Source organism: Phyllosticta capitalensis (genome assembly GCF_038381095.1).
Source record: "Phyllosticta capitalensis strain CBS 128856 chromosome Unknown BKA78scaffold_10, whole genome shotgun sequence".
Lineage (NCBI taxonomy): Eukaryota > Fungi > Ascomycota > Dothideomycetes > Botryosphaeriales > Phyllostictaceae > Phyllosticta > Phyllosticta capitalensis.
This window is the reverse complement of record NW_027117448.1, coordinates 333,596-349,424: the sequence shown is the minus strand read 5'-3', so window position 1 is coordinate 349,424 and position 15,829 is coordinate 333,596. Positions and strand designations below refer to the sequence as shown.

Below are 15,829 nucleotides of genomic sequence, written 5' to 3'. Positions count from 1 at the left end.
ATGTCAAAGTAGCCGTTATTGTACAGCGATGAGCGTCGTTGGTTTTCCTCTTCCAGGCGCGTTCTCATACTTCCGCAACGTACCTACAGCATGCCCCTCCTCCACGCCTTGTTGGCCAGCTTTTCAATCTCCGGCACCTCGACCGGTCCCTTGGTATCGTCCGCATCCACAGCCTCGACCACCGCCTCGCCGACCAAGTCCACCTTGAGCGGCTTGACGCCGCCCGCGCCCATCAGCCACGTCAACCGGCCGCCAATGGCGTCGTTGATGGTGGCGGCAACGCCCGTCGCGGCCGCCAGCGGCACGGTGAATGTCCGGCTCTTGTCCCACATGAATGGCGCGCGAATGAAGATGCTGCGCATCAAGGGAAAGGTGCTCGCTATTGTGGACTCGGCTTCGCGTTTGGTGGTGATGTATCGCTGAGGCAGGATTGGGGCGCCGGCGGCGGCCGAGATGTAGACAAAGGTCGAAACATGGGCGGTGGAGGACTCGCGGGCGAGCAGGATGGCTAGAGGCGCGTTAGCAGGCCATTGATGCCAGAGGGGGAGGTTGGACGTACCAGAGTCGCGGTTCATGAGCTCGTAGGTCAATTGGCCGTCCTTCTCCTGCGGACGCAATTCCTCGCCGGGCTTTCGCTCCAGCGGGTTCTGGCTGCCCGCTTTTGTGGTGCTGAATGCTCTTCGAAGTCCGCTAAGCGGCGACTCTTTGCCCTGCAACACGCCCTTGTAGTCGGCCTCGAGTAGAATGCCCATACTGTGTACGACGGCATCGGCGCCGCTCAGGTGATGCGAGTATTCATCGGGATTGAGGATGTTGGCCTTGGCCCATTGGACGGACGAGGCCCATTGCGGAGCGGTGGGAGACGACGAGACGCTGGACCAGGTGGGCTCGCCGGAACGACTGGGAGGGTCAGAATGGCACGGCGGTGAGGATCGGGACGCGGTTGCACCTTATTGATGTGACATTCCAACCGCGCTGGACGGCAGCTTTGCAGATTCTCGAACCTTTTGAGAAGGAGAGAGTCAGTGGAGTGATGGCAGTTGGGGCATGGCACGTACCAAGGAATCCGTTACCGCCGCACACGACGATCTTCCTCTTTGCAGTGGCCGAGGCCATGTTGATTGTGTGAGTGTTGGTGTTGACAAGTTACATGGTCTGAGCAGACCTGAACAGCGATCTGGAGACCTGACCGTGACGACGTTGGACCGTAGCTCCAGTCCCGCTCCGCCCGCATCGATCTCCCACCAAACCTTGGGACACCGGCTCAGAGAAGCAAGGGATAGTCTCAGTCTCATTCCGCCCGCCAAGCATGGGAGACGCAGGCAGCGTGTCGCACAGTCATGAAGGGCTGCCTTTTCCGCCGCCGTCTGACCAAGAGTCCTCCGCTGCCGACAAGCCCTCCTCCGCCGACCACCATGGACACGCAAATGTAGCTGGTGCTGGCCAAAAGGACGGCGCCACACCCACAACCTCGGCCGCAAAAACCGAAGACGCCTCTGCCACCAATCCAAACTCGCCCGCCGCCATCCCTTCGGTTGAGAAGACGTCGACGCCCGTCCAGGGTGCTGCCGCTGCAAGAGGAGGAAAATCCAACCACAGGCGCAACACCTCGTCCGCCCGCCAGACTCCCGCCCGCACCCCGACCGGGAACATCCCACCAGAGCTCATACCCGCCGAACTGCGCAGCGATTTTGCCAGCGGCGCGTGGGAGCCCCAACATCAGAAGCGCCGCACCCACAGCCGGAACGTGTCGCTGGTCGAGCCGCCGAGCGAGTCGGACGAAGAAGCAGATCCACGCCAGATTCACCGTCGCGGCAAAGCGGTACCCGCCACCACCAATACTACCACCAACACCAACAGCAAGAAGAGAGGCCCGTCGCATTTGGTCGACAAGCACGACTCCACCCCGACCGCCCAGCGCCGCAAGACCCAACCTGCGCAAACGCCTGCGCAAGCGCCCGCCGCCGTCCCTCACGTCGAAACTTCAACCAGGCGCAGAGCCGCCGCGCAGCACCCTGCGACTCCACACAGCGCATACCCAGCCATGCCCGGACTTTCAGATAAGAAGCGCGTCAAGGGCGTCAAGATCACGCGCGCATTCAGAATCGGCAGCGAGGCGTGGAAGCTCGACGACAAGACGCGCCCGCCGGGCACGCCAGACGATCACACGACAGGATGGAGAGTCTACGTTGAGAATGTCGACGGCGGTCCCGATATCAGCACCTGGCTGAACAAGGTTCAGTTCAGCTTGCACGAGACCTACCCCAACGCAAAGAGAAGTATGCCGCGCTCTCCAAATTTGCGCGCCCGCGCTGACACTTGCCAGTGATTGCGAACCCGCCGTTTGAAGTCCGCGAAACCGGCTGGGGCGGCTTCCAGGTCGAAATCCGCCTCTACTTCCAACCCTACGTCGGCGAAAAGCACGCCGTGCGATCTCACTATCTCTACCTGGAGCCCTACGGTTCCGAGGAGTCAATGGCCCGACAGCGCGCGCAAAACCTTGTCAAAGCCGAGATGCTTGACTTTATCGAGTTCAACGAACCTACCGAATCGCTCTACGCTCTCCTCACAGACGAGGACCGACAATGGCCCGACCAGGCTGGGGCTGGGGGAGGTCGCGGAAAGGGCAAAGGCGCAGCAGTCAAGGCCGCAGAGGAGGCCGCGCGACGAAAGGCCGTTGGACAAGAAGACAAGAGTGTCGAGTTGCCGGAGAGAGGCAGCGAGCGCAATCCTTACAGCAAGCAAATGGAGGACAGCTTCATACGGCAATTCAAGCAGGCCGAGGGCGAGGTCGACAAGATGATTGCGGAGCTGCTCTCTAAGAAGGAGAATGTGGAGGCGCGGAGGCGAGACTTGTTGGCGACGGGCGACTTGGACGTGAGCAAGAAGAAAAAGTGAGCGTCTTGCAGGGGTTGGTGTTTGTCTGGCGGTCATTTGCATTTTGGGAGTTTGGCTGCATTCTGCTCGATGAGAAATGCCGGCGTTTTGGGCTTGGGGATACGAGTGCTTACCTATGGAACAGGTTTCGTCCAAGGCCAACTTGACCTGGACGAGCGCTGGATCACGACATTAATACAATGCATCAGATTCATTCCTATCACATGGCCTCGGTCTTACTGAGCAAGATCTTTCATCCATCTTTGGAGACAATCAGGACATATGACTTTGCCTTCTGCATTGCAATTGTCACGATGAGGGTCCATCAAGTGGTTTCCCAACCTCCACTTCCCCACTTCTCCACCATTATTGCCGTCGCTTGCTCCGCATTCGCCAATCCAGCTTGATCTCAACATGCATGAGATCCGGGCAAAGGGCACGGCGGCTGCGCGCGCCAGTAGCAGCAAACTAAATCCCTGCTGCATATGCACCCAAGCTCCCAACTGTCGTGCAACCACCGCGAAGCCAACGCGTCATGAGGCTGGCGCGCCCAGGACAGCACAATAGAGCTCTCAAAGATTTCATTCGACCTCACTCATCAAATCCATGACACAGTAAAAACCATGGCTACATTTGACGATTTGAACGACGACGTTCTGCTCCTGATCATCGACATCCTCTTCGACCAAGACAGCCAACAAGATCCGTCCGGGCCCCCGTGCGATCCCTTGACAGCCTTCTCGTGCACCAATCGCCGGCTCAGGCTTTTGGCAACAGAGATTGCAACCAGACCATTGTTCTACTCGGTGTCAATCTGGGGAGGAACCTCGACCCCGCCTCCTGCCCTGGAGCTAATACGAGGAGAGCGGCTGGATATTCCGCCGGGTCTTGAGCGAACTAGGTCTGTTGAGTTGATATGGTGGATGGTCTGTTTTCTGACACTGGTGTAGGTATCTCCGGATACCAAACCCCTTTCTAGGCGCCTCCAATAAACACAACAAGAAGCTCACGAGGGCCTGTCTGCGCGAGTTTGCGCGGCTTTTGAGCACGCCCAAGCATCTTGAGAAGCTCGACGTCCAGTATTCAAAAGTGCCGGACGACCTCAGCTATCCCTTTACACTACTCTACGACGTGTTGGGCATTGATCCCTTCCACTACGACCGCCGCAAAACATTCAACATTGAGGGAGGGAGGGCGTGCCAAATCAGCCTCCCTTTTACGCTCGACCATGTCAAAGAGCTCTGGATTCATGCACGCAGCAACGGCCTCGTGCTCCATTGTCCAAATGTCAAGAAACTCGGAATCAGGACGGAGTGTCACCCGGATGGCGCGCTCAGAGCGTCAGAGGATTTCAACGACTTGCTCTCGAAGTGCCCTCAGCTTCCACATCTCGTCGACTTGGAGATTGACATGAAGATTACCAGACACACTTTGGAAAGTACGTACCACTCACTCCATGGGCCCACTCGACCAATCTCACTACTTTCCGCGTTTTGAGCTCATGCTCGTCAGTTGTCTACGCCGCGCTACCGAACCTGGAACGCCTCGCTCTGACTGGAAATGGCATCCGGTTCCTCCCCATCCAAGATCGCGAGGTACGCGAGGTGCCCAGTGCCGCTTCAGCTCCACCACCTATTCCCTTCCCCTGATCATGACCGCTGACACACCAACAACAGGAAGTGGTGTCGCAGCTTTCGCTCTTCCCACGGCTCCGCCACTTTGACATCCGCCACCCGTTCAAGTCGTCCTCGCGTCCATGGGGCGACAGTCCGGACGAGCCGCCCGACTACCGCATGGACTGCCTGGTCGGCGGGTACCAGGGGCAGCCCGTGAAGAACAAATACTTTGCTCGGCACGCGGTGCGCTTTTTTGAAGAGTGCATGTCGCTCCAAATCCTAGGCTTTCTCCCGAGCAACTATTTCCGCCTGTTGACGAGAGAGCCGGGCTTGACAATTAAGTGGTTGCGGCCTGAAGACGGCTATGAGGTGGTGGGTACGGACCTTTGCAGGTGGGGCAAAAGAATTGTGTCTGATTCTCGTGCCTGGGAAGATATTTGGTCAGACGGCGAACGGGTAATGCTTTAGTAATTCTTTGTCTGATGAAGGTTCGGCAATCTGGCTGGGTATTCCGTGTGGTCAATATTTCTGGATTAGGTTCAGGATTGCTTTGAGACAGCAGGAAATCTATCCAGCATTTGCGATTGCACATTCGAAGTGTGATTCTCCCCGTGAGCCCAACTTCTTGAGGATTTGGCAGAGGGAAGCCAAATTTGTGGTTTTCCAGGATTGCCCCCTTGATGACGTCCACAGCAGCGGCTATCCTCGGCTGAACCACACTCGATTGACCCCAGCTCAACTCCAGCTCTCCCCACGCCGATCTCCCGCCTCCACCTCTCCCCAAACAAACAACATCCACAATGGCTTCGATACTGCCGCGACCCAGCCTGCTTTTCTCGCACACTGCTCGACGTCTACGACCCTCCATACCACGCACCTTCGCAGCAGGTCCCACGTTCCTCCAGCGCGCCTTCATCTCCAAGCATCCGCGGGGCTTTGCGCCGCCGACACGAGACGACCTCGAGGAGCTGCGGGGCACGGTGCAGGCGTTTACCGGTAGGTACACAGACACAAGAAACCAATTGCCTTTTTGTTGCTCACTCAAGACACAGCGCGGGAGATTACCGAACAAGTCGCCGCGGCCACCGACTCGCAGAATGAGTTCCCCAACGACATGTGGAAGAAGCTCGGACAGGCTGGGTTCCTGGGGATAACGGCCGACGAGGAGTACGGCGGGCTGGCCATGGGGTACCAGGCGCATTGCATCGTCATGGAGGAGCTGAGTCGGGCGTCAGGTAGGACGTTTTTGCGTTTGGGATCGCATCGCCGGGTCGGCCCTTGGCGGCGACGTTGACGCAATGGGATTTGTGGATGATGGCTGACGAGCATCACAGCAAGCATTGCGCTATCCTACGCCGCGCACTCGCAGCTCTGCATCAACCAGCTCATGCTCAACGGGACGGCGGCGCAAAAGGAAAAGTACCTGCCGGGGCTGATATCGGGCGACAAGGTGGGCGCGCTGGCCATGAGCGAGCACTCGGCGGGCAGCGACGTCGTCAGCATGAAGAGCACAGCCAAAAAAGTCGACGGCGGATATCTCCTCAACGGCACCAAGATGTGGATCACCAACGGGCCCGACGCCGACTACATGGTCGTCTACGCCAAAACCGAGCCCGCAAAGGCCTCCAAGGGCATCACGGCCTTCATTCTCGAGACGCAGACGCACGGCTTCTCGTGTGCCCGCAAGCTCGACAAGTTTGGCATGCGCGGCTCCAACACGGGCGAGTTGGCGTTTGAGGACGTTTTCATCCCCGAGGCGAATGTGCTGGGCGAGGTGAACAAGGGCGTCCGAGTTCTCATGGAAGGGCTGGATCTGGAGCGGTTGGTCCTCAGCGCCGGGCCTCTAGGGTACGTAGAGACGAAAGACGATCTCCCCTCCACTTCTCGTGCAGAGACACGTCCTCCAATCATTCATCCAAGCAAACCAACTAACATCCCCCCTCAGCATCATGCAAGCATGCCTCGACCTCGTTCTGCCCTACACGCACACACGCACGCAATTCAACCAACCCATCGCGCACAACCAGCTGATCCAAGGCAAGCTGGCCGACATGCACACCAAGCTGGCAGCATCACGCTCCTACACGTACGCGACGGCGGCGCTGGTCGACGCGCACCACGCGGCCGTCGCGTCGGGCGACTTCGTCATCCCCACCCAGGACTGCGCCGGCGCCATCCTCTACGCCGCCGAGCGCGCCTCCGAGTGCGCCATGGACGCCGTCCAGCTCATGGGCGGCATGGGTTATATGAATGAGGTCCCCGCCGGCAGGCTGGTGCGCGATGCTAAGCTGTATGAGATAGGTGCTGGTACGAGTGAGGTTAGGCGCATGGTTATTGGCAGGTATTTTAACAAGATGTTTGCGGGTTGAGCGAGGGGAGGGAGGAAGGGAAGTAGTGGATGCGCAGCAAGTGTCAACTGCATGTTCGGGAAAAGGGGTGAGAGGCTCATTGGGCTGGAGTTGTTGGTCGCTTTTGTATCCGTAAGAGCTGTCGGCTTTGGTGCGGAGGAGTTGTGGCAATGTGCCAGCAAAGAAATGCAAACCAGCTCCAAGACAGAGAGAGCATTTGGATACTCTTGCTTCCCTTGGAGTGTAGCAACGCCCCCTCAAAGCTTGAACTCCCACCTCTTTGGGCGGCAAGACACTCTAACACACATACACACACACACAGTCCACATGCTCACTTACACATCCATCTTGAAGTCGTCATCCACCAATCTCCCCTTCGCTCTCTCTTCACACTTAGCAAACCCCTAAAACTAACGTCCCACCACCGCACCGCTCCAATCAAATCCATCCATCCACCCATCCATCCCCTTCAAATCTACATCCCCAAAACTCTACCCCACTCCACTCCACCCTCCAAGGCCACTGGCTGGCGTGGTGTCGCGTAGGTGGGAACGTCTTGGTGGCTGTATTCTCGTCAAGGAAGGGGGAAAAGGGGGTGGTGCTAGTAAGGTGTTATTTCGCGAGACACCCCATGTCTTCCTCCTGCCCGTCAACGACGCCATAATGTGGGGGGTTTGTCTCTGAGAGGGTCACTGAGTACTTGACTGACGGACACACGTTTTGGGTAATTGAGTCTTTCTTTCGCATATCCTGCACTCACGCCCGTCGATCTTTCATACTGCCAGACAGTAGACCTGTACTGCACAGGCGCACGATGACAGGATCCCAGGCCGCTCCGTTGCAGTGATTAATGATATCATTTATCGTCGTTGCAGTAGGCCAGGGCATTATTAAGCAAATTCTTTCCATTGTGTCCTACTCTGATGGCCACGAAGTGTCTAAACCCTAGTTGCAAAGGCAAAGTTCATCCACTCCATGCTCCTAGAGCTCTCCAATTTTTCCCCTTGTTTTCTGAAATCTTGATGTCGTGTTGATTTCGATGCTTTTGATGAGCATATGAGAGCAAGCTTCTTGTTGATTGCCTGGTGGTGAGGCGGTCTGTCTTGGTCTGTTGAGAGTCTGGCTCTCCTTGTTGCCGATGTCTTGTTCTGAAAGAATCTGGCCGATTTGCTTCTGCTTGATGCCAGAGACCGCTAGAGTTGGTCGTCCATGGGTTGGTCTGCCGATTCTGTGGCCATTTCCTGCTCCTTCGTATCTGATGGCTTGTTCATGCCCTCCACGACGTTTTCTCTACCGCATTCTGGACATTGCCACTTGTAGTATCGGTGGAAGTTGGAGTACACATCTTCGCTCACCATGAATTCAAAAAGCGATATAAGGGGTGTTTTCATGCATCCAGTGCATTTACGTCGCTGAGCAGTGATGGTTGCGATGTGGTCGAGAAGTTCGTCTCGGAAATCGTCGATTTCGTTCATCATATCCTTGAACTCCTGAGATCTATTGAGATAGGTCAAGTGCTTTGCAGCGTAGCGCAAAGGGATATGGTGAAGCCTTCCTTTCGGAATGGTATCGAAAATTTCCCTTGCCACTCTCACAAAGGACGATGGCGGGAGATACATCCATTTTCTCCAAGAGTCGGGGGGGGCGGGGGGGGGGGGGGGGGGGGCAATGACTGATGGGATCGTTGTTATAGTCGTCGACCAGCTCGCCACTGATCCATGTCTCCGTTTCATCCATAAGGTACTGAACTTGATACTTGTCCGCGATCCTGTAGATGGCAACCAGGTTCAGAATATCTTGAACGGTTCTAATCATTTCGTTGCGGTTTTCGTTGGTCAGGTCATCAAGGGTGCGAATGTCGTCCCAGTCCAATTCTCTGTAACAGGAAAGAAGGAGCACTTTGATGAGTCGACTGTCCTCGTCGTCGAAGCTGATGATTCCGGTTTTGGCCTCCTGCAAGTATGTCAATTTAAGGATCAATTTGGCGAAATTGTTTTATATCACCTTGAATGGCGAGCCAGGCTTGCATGCGTTGGCAAAGAATTTTGAATTCGCGGCTAGAATTGCCTTGTGAACGTAGAATTCATCGCTCTGAGAGCGGACGACGAGGTCAGTGTGCTCTTTCAGCTTAAACCCACTTTTTGGAAAGCGTGCGAAGTATTCCTTCACATCTAGAGGAGGGAGAGTCAGTTGAGACTCACAGAATGGAGTGTGTAATCTTACGGGGCCAGGGCGATTCCATCATGAAAAAAGTCGAGGTGATGGGAAGCTCGGAGAGACTCAGAGTTGAGCATACGCAACCTGCTTTTGTCTCTTCTAAAAAGTCTGGGCGTGATCTATCACCGTCTCCAAAGCTCTACGAGCTGTCCAGAGCGCCGTAGGTGTGTTGTGAGGATGTAGAGTGATCTGATGAGCGAAAGCGTCCGATGACACGACGTCGGTGTGCTTTGATCGCGATGAGGTTTGCGGTCAAGATGAAAGTGAAGAGGAGCTACTTGAGGCACCGTGACTTGTTTCGTGGATCCGGAGTGAAGGCGTTCGGAGACGCGGCGACGATGAGTCTTGATCGCGCTCAGGTTTGCGGGCAGATTGAGGCCAGAGTGAAGCTGTTGGAAGCACCGTGGCTCCGTTTCGCGGATGTAGAGTGAAGGCGCTCGGTGACGCGGCGATGACGAGCCTCAGTCGCGCTGAGATTTGCGGCCAGAATTAGAACGAGGTGAAGCTGTTGTAGACGCCCAGAGGCAGAGGGAAGATGCAGAGCGACGGTGTTGAGCTTGCAGCAGGTGGGCTCTGTCGGGTTGAAAGTTGGAGGTCGAGTCGAAGGTCGAAGTAGCTTGAGAGATATGCAAGCTCTGAGGTGCTGCTGAAGGAAAGGCGCGTCGGGTGTTGGCTGGACGGGAGCTGGAGAGAAGGTGCGGACGGACGACGGCCGTTCGAAAAGGGAAGCGACAGTTCACCAGAGACGACCACAGAACACGACACACCGTGCGATAAAACCAGATCACCAGCCCAATAGATGACTGTTGGAGGGCAACACGCATCATCGTCAAATAATGAGCTTCATGGCCACCTTTCCGCCGACACACGCACTCATTCACCTCGCTCTACAGCAAGCTCTTCGCTAAGCTTCTGCCACAGAATCCAACAATATGGAGGGAAAAGAAGCTGATACAGTCGCTCAGCGACGCGAAGTTAAGCTAGAAGTTTTTGACCCGCAGACTTCGAGCCAAGCTGTCATTTTTGTAACAAAAATCGCACAAAATTTCGAATAAAAGAGAAAGACAGTTGTTTGGCCCATGCGATTGTAGAAGACTCAACCACAGCGACCAGACCTTTTCACCACGGTGATAGGCGTCCGTAATATTCCAGGTCCTTCGGAAGCCAACTTCAGTCATTCCATAGATTGTGCCGTAGGCCAAACGCCGAATACCTCCTCGATTTTACATCTTGAGAAGACCTGTAGTGAAAATCAATCTCGCGCCGCTTTGACTTTTTGACTTGTGACAACAAGGCTGACTGTGACGCAGCACTTTGCTGCTTATGGAGCACCCCACGGTCGTAGCGACAAAAGGCTCCTGTCCCCCTCAGATCATGTCCATGCTGGCCAGACTTTAGTTTACTATATATTTTGTTCAAACGGCCAACCTTCCAGCGACGATAGGTCTTCGGGTTGGGCCTGGTGCCACCGTAGCTGAGTGGTTGATTGACTCGCCATCTTACCGGCCTCTTGCACGGGCAAGAGGCAAGGCCGGGGTGCAAGTCCCTACATCGTCGTTTTTTCTTTTTTTTTTTTTCTTCGCTTTTTTCCACTCTAAGTTTCGCCTAATGTCGGCAAAGTTGAGCGACTGCCGTGAAGTGGTGAAATTCTTTTGCGACGCCCAAGTCTTATGCTCATGGATCCTATCTCATAAAATCCAGGCCATCACATACCAGGCTTTGAACTCAGTGGCCTCGTCACTAATGAGCGCCAGTCTGCTGGAGATTTGACAAGACTGATGAATTCAGGGGCTTCAACGCCCTACTTCAAAACATGTTGAAAACAAAATAGCGACTTCAAAAATTGACATATAGCACAGCGAGGAGCAATTCGAACAAACAACGAGCTAGTTCCCCAAAGCTTGGGGGCCATGAGCCATCAGCCATCTGGCTCGCGCGCTCGAGTTACTGTCTCCTCAATATTGATCAACAAGAGAGCATAATGAAACATTGTACTTGAGCGAGCAGGGTGGGCAGATTCAGCTAGTATGGCCGTTGAAAGTGGAAAAGCGACGAAGAATTAAGAATAATGGCAAAGAAAGAAGCGAGCCTTTGGTCTCTTGCCAAGTACTATCCATGAAGATTCGGCTCTGTCTTGAAGTCTTCCAAGACAGACCGATTGAACGCGACCAATTTCTCAGTGACTGATGACTTCCTCGTGGCAAACTTGATGGAGAGCAAACCTAAACATGCAATTGCTTTCACATTCTTCCAAGTACCTCATCTACCTGGAGAGAGTTGACAGTGCCCAATTTGCTACAAATCGCATTAGGGAAATTTCTCCAAGTCTGAAATTGTTCTTGTCGTAGTTTTAGTGTGGGTCTCTTGGTAAAGAATTTCAGGGGTAAACAGAACCTCTCGGCTGCTCTCCAAGACCCCAACTCAGAGGACCTGAGGAGCTCTCTACGAATCACACCCTTTAAGCTTGAATATACACAATTTCTTATAGTCCTAGTAGATTTGACAAGACGTCTAGATCATTTGCGGTGGAATCATGACCTTTTACCACAACCCCCTTACCCCTGAGTTCAACCCCACGCCGACAACACTTCGATACGCAGACGCCACTGCAAACCCAACTACAGACAACTCGAGCAGGCTCCAATGTTCCCGTCTCAAAGTTAGTTTCATGCACATTTGCGTCGTCGGAAACTTGCTCTAGCTCCCTGCAAACGAATCCTTCATCCCACGCCGTCAATCCTTCTCGCAACACTCGAGGGAGACTTGGATTCTAGATGCGCGTTCGGCTGTCCAACGAGAGTCCTGTGGATGTAGCATGGTTGTAAAATTATTCGATACTTCGTTTTTCCGATATCATACTCCAATCCCACGCTGCGACTCGAACGAGTCGAATCAAGTCTACGGTGCCGCATTGAGGTCTTGCATGTCCTTTTGGATAAAGCAAAGAAGAGCAAAACAAAGCTTTCCGCCTGCCGTCTCTCGAGATACACCCACAGTCGTCAAGTGTGGGACAACCTCGTCCGACGCTTCCATCCTTCTCTCGCGTCACTCAAGTCATCAGACACGCACGCCCGCCTGCACGTCGTCAGTCCGGCAGCTTGGCCCGGGCGGCTCCACGCCTTGGCGGGGGCCAGCGGGCGGACGAGAATGCAAGATCAGATCTGGGCGGATCAGATGCGGCGGCACTTTGCCCATGATGCCGAAGCCAGCCATGCAGATCGATGGACGGCGAGCACGTTGGACGCGAGGCGCTGCGATGCGGCGATGGAGCTTGGCACCAAGGCGGACGGACGACTTTGATGTGCCGCTGAAGGCAGGAGGAGGAGCACTCTCTAATTCCGATGGCGGACGTGGATGTAGCAGCGTCTTGTGGTCACGATACCCATGTCCGCGGCTGGTCGTGATGGTGGTGATTTTCAGCCGTCGAAGTGTCTGTCTTCTGTCTGCCATGGTTCCATTCAGTTTCGGTTTCCGGCGCCCAGAAGACCGGGACTGTCTGGCACGACGAGATGCGTTTTGCTCGTGATATGGCCCGGCCGCCGGTGCCTGTCACAGGATGCGGTGTCGTCTCGTCTCATTCTGGTGCCTGAAACTCCGGGCTTCTAGACCTTTTGCGCGGTTTGAGCTGTGTTTGCTGGTAAGCAAGTCTCTCTTGCCTGCGCCTAAATTCAGTGAGCGCAAGCACGAACGCTCCTTGGTAGCGAAGAAATTGGCATGGCGAAGGACAAGCAGCGTCCGTCGGTCTGTCAAGCGGCTCTCCTCCACTTGGCGATTTGGAAGAAGTTGAGGCTGTAGCGTCGTTCCGGCGCCAGTGCCAAAGCCAATGCCAACCAGCTAGAGCAAGAATTCGGAACCAGAAGCTCTGGTGACAGCAGAGCCATGGATGGCAGTCTTGGTCTCGCGAGACTGAATCCTTGAGTAGGAGGAGGTAGGTAGCGGTGAGCGGGCCACTGCCATCTCGAGTACGTGTGGTTGTAGAGCCAAGATGTAGCAGCAGTGATGGTCGAAACCGAGACACGGAAGTTGGAGGTTGGATGGCTAAAGTTGGGTAGCACTCGCGATACCTTCCTTCCACTTGCAATCGCCACTCACCCACTCGACCGACGTTCTCAGGTTCCGCGTGCGTCTTCCAAAACAATCCCAACCCCACATACCGCTGCTTCGGAAAAGGTCGTGCAGGTACATCCTCGACGACGCACGCCAAGAGGCCCATGGCCCCGTGCCCAGCATTCCGGCTCCTCCCCGCCCCGCCGTCTGCTCGTCCGTCTCTTTGACAACCATGTCCCCTGCGCGCGCCCTGCTGCTGCTCAACCAACAATTTTGCGGCTGTCCGCCGCTCGTCGTCGTCGAGAGGTCTTGGCCCGCAGCGCAGCGTCTCACACCAAGCTTGTACATTGCAAGACGTCTCGGCGCGCCGTTGCACCGGTGACTATCCAGCTTGGCAGTGAGCGCCAGCAGCCGGCGGACGGCCGTCTTGGTGTTGTTGCTTTTCCGGTCGTCGTGGTCGCTTTCTTGGCTCCACTACCCTCCAGTCGTCCACGCGGTATGACAGCATCACCAGCGCATCCTCCGCGCCTCCTCTTCTCCCTCGCCGACATTTGACAATCAAACTGGACGGAAAGCAAGGAAACGAAAAAAAGGCAACACACACACGCCAAGCACATCCCACTCCACAAAGTCACCCAGCACAATGCCACCGTCCCCCACTCTCCCACCGCACAATGATGAGTTGTCCGCCGCCACTCAACTCTGCTCTCATTGCGCGCGATGCTCGGCGCGCCAAGTACAATGCACACTCCCACTACATACTCCCACTAGTGCCTAGCACCTCGTTCTCCTCTCCCGCCCGCCGCGCTGCCAAGACGAGGCAGCGGCCAAGACGTTCCGTCTCATGCTTGATGATGTACGCTACAATACCGGGACACACAGGGAATACAGTGTGCGAGTGGTCCGTCCTTGGCAATTGACCAGTCCGCCTCATCGCCCACATGTGTCCGGCCGGAGAAATCGTACAGTACAGTACTACGCACGAGGCTAGACTGCCTGCCTAGCCGTGGCCATGCTGTGCCGCGCAATGCTTCTGTCCGCCACCTGCCTACCGCCAAGAAGCAAGCAAGCAAGCAAGCAAGCAAGCAAGCAACATGTCGTACCGGGCGGCTTTCACAAGACGGAAAAAGCTCGACCGAGATGTTATTCTTGGCTTGGCTGCGGAAGCTGGCTAGGTGGGTGGTGGAAAAGCAACGCGGGCGGGATTCGACTGCCAAGCCGGTACGGTACGGTACATACGTGTACATGTCTCTCCCTCTGTCTCTCTGTGTCCGTGTGCTATCCAGCGGGCAGCGAGCGGAGGAAGCTTGGCTCCCATATTCCCATTCGAATCTACAATCATTGCCAATTCTCGTTGTTCTCACACTTGACATCAGCTGTGTCACTCCTCCCATCCACCTTCCTAATTTAGAAACGCAACACAACGCCGCCCATCCTCTTGCACCTTTTCCCTTCTTCCCACTCCTTTCCATACTTCCCTAGACTTGCAAGACATGGGAAGAAAACGAGCATAGCCTCAGAATCGGGTGTTGCCTTCAATGTACAGTACGTAATATCCTCCACTCCACCACAGCCTCGCCAACTTTTCAGATGCTGCAAAGAAAGGATGGAAGGATGGGAGCCGCGGTGCACAGCTCGGCTCGCGCTGTCCCGACAGCTCCTCGTGTTTATGTGTCTGGCTTGGTACGTACCCATGGATCTATCAGTTCAGGCTCCGTCCGTCTCCGTCTCCGCCCTCGCCCTCGGTCTGGCGCGAGGGGCCGAGCAAGGCTTGTTATAGCACAGGCACAGGCAGTCAGTCAGCGCGGAAGATGGATGGCGTAAGTAAGAACAAGGACATGTTGATGTGAAATGTGAGAGCAGCAGTGTCGTTCAGGCCGGCGGCGTGGCTGAGCACTCAGCACTCAGCACTCTAGCGCCTCCCAAGTTTCCCAAACACATGAACTTTTGTTGAATTATTCCCGGTGTACCACGGGCTAAGAAAAGAGTACGGCTCCGCGTTTAGCTCGTCCAGCATCCCATCTTTGCGCAGCAGCTTTGCGCAGCACGCATCTACATACCCAATGACCCAACAGACAGACAGACAGACAGACGCGGCCGAGATCTGCACTGCATCTACATACACACCTACTGTGCGGCAGGGCTGAGCACCACCTCCCTACCTCCCTCCCCAAAACCAAAAAAACCAACAAAAAAGGTGGGTGCGGTATTTCAACCTGATTGGCAAATTGGTCGGGGGGCAGGCAGGGATGGAGTTGGAGAGATGGGGAGGGCGACAGGGTTGTTTGTGGCGGGTGTGATTGGTTGGGTTGGTGTGCTGCGAGCTGGGATGGATTGGATTGGTTTGGGGAGGGGAGCAGGGGAGGTGGGATGTGGAGTGGGCTGCTGTGGGATGGGATGGGATGGGATGGGGAAGTCGATGTCTGGTTTAGTTCTGTATGTCTGAAAATAGGTAGGTAGTGAGTAAGGGGAACGTACACAGGAGGCAATATAGCAAAAAATATGTAGCATTGGGTGGGCAATATCACCAACACAGGTGCAACACCGCATTACATCACTCACACAAAGCAGGCAGCTAGACACATGTCTGTAGTCCAATCAATCCAGATAGTTCATTGAACCTCAGACGACTTGAAACTCAATCCACAAAAGCGAATGCCGTGATACTCTTTCTATCCCAAATCCCAAGGCCCCCCAAAAAACAACAGAATTGCTAGCAAGAAA

General features: G+C 55.2%; 6 protein-coding genes across 6 annotated transcripts; 4 read left to right on the top strand and 2 right to left on the bottom strand.

The window, feature by feature from the left end:
- Positions 1 to 83: 83 nt before the first annotated feature.
- On the bottom strand, positions 84 to 1,116 carry BKA78DRAFT_256816 (NAD dependent epimerase/dehydratase family protein-like protein; the record flags this gene model as incomplete). Its single annotated transcript, XM_066885128.1, has 4 exons — positions 84 to 508; positions 560 to 900; positions 950 to 1,004; positions 1,059 to 1,116. The coding sequence occupies 4 exons, from the start codon at positions 1,114 to 1,116 to the stop codon at positions 84 to 86; spliced, it is 879 nt and encodes a 292-aa protein (XP_066740285.1).
- A 928-nt stretch (positions 1,117 to 2,044) lies between these two features.
- BKA78DRAFT_243095 (yeats family-domain-containing protein) lies at positions 2,045 to 2,856 on the top strand (the record flags this gene model as incomplete). The annotated part of the gene is made up of 2 exons (XM_066883944.1): positions 2,045 to 2,279; positions 2,327 to 2,856. Coding segments are annotated over 2 exons (765 nt in total), but the record flags the coding sequence as incomplete, so codon positions are not given.
- A 493-nt stretch (positions 2,857 to 3,349) lies between these two features.
- BKA78DRAFT_322999 (uncharacterized protein) lies at positions 3,350 to 5,124 on the top strand. The gene is made up of 4 exons (XM_066889162.1): positions 3,350 to 3,778; positions 3,828 to 4,315; positions 4,390 to 4,472; positions 4,554 to 5,124. Exons 1-4 carry the CDS (start codon positions 3,501 to 3,503, stop codon positions 4,959 to 4,961), a joined length of 1,257 nt encoding a protein of 418 aa, XP_066740283.1. The 5' UTR covers positions 3,350 to 3,500; the 3' UTR covers positions 4,962 to 5,124.
- A 169-nt stretch (positions 5,125 to 5,293) lies between these two features.
- Positions 5,294 to 7,362, top strand: BKA78DRAFT_287400 (acyl-CoA dehydrogenase/oxidase; the record flags this gene model as incomplete). The annotated part of the gene is made up of 4 exons (XM_066885730.1): positions 5,294 to 5,489; positions 5,546 to 5,728; positions 5,828 to 6,341; positions 6,439 to 7,362. The coding sequence occupies 4 exons, from the start codon at positions 5,294 to 5,296 to the stop codon at positions 6,860 to 6,862; spliced, it is 1,317 nt and encodes a 438-aa protein (XP_066740282.1). The 3' UTR covers positions 6,863 to 7,362.
- Positions 7,363 to 8,034: 672 nt separating this feature from the next.
- BKA78DRAFT_355854 (uncharacterized protein) lies at positions 8,035 to 9,083 on the bottom strand (the record flags this gene model as incomplete). The annotated part of the gene is made up of 4 exons (XM_066891977.1): positions 8,035 to 8,338; positions 8,586 to 8,794; positions 8,846 to 9,012; positions 9,065 to 9,083. 4 exons carry the CDS (start codon positions 9,081 to 9,083, stop codon positions 8,035 to 8,037), a joined length of 699 nt encoding a protein of 232 aa, XP_066740281.1.
- A 3,974-nt stretch (positions 9,084 to 13,057) lies between these two features.
- BKA78DRAFT_298692 (uncharacterized protein) lies at positions 13,058 to 13,660 on the top strand (the record flags this gene model as incomplete). The annotated part of the gene is made up of 1 exon (XM_066886951.1): positions 13,058 to 13,660. The coding sequence occupies one exon, from the start codon at positions 13,058 to 13,060 to the stop codon at positions 13,658 to 13,660; it is 603 nt and encodes a 200-aa protein (XP_066740280.1).
- Positions 13,661 to 15,829: the final 2,169 nt, after the last annotated feature.

Bases quoted from the DNA above. Each gene is read 5' to 3' on its own strand.
- BKA78DRAFT_322999 (XM_066889162.1), top strand. From the start codon at position 3,501: ATGGCTACATTTGACGATTTGAACGACGACGTTCTGCTCCTGATCATC. The intron at 3,779-3,827 runs GTCTGTTGAGTT...ACACTGGTGTAG, and splicing joins CCGGGTCTTGAGCGAACTAG to GTATCTCCGGATACCAAACC. The intron at 4,316-4,389 runs GTACGTACCACT...CATGCTCGTCAG, and splicing joins TACCAGACACACTTTGGAAA to TTGTCTACGCCGCGCTACCG.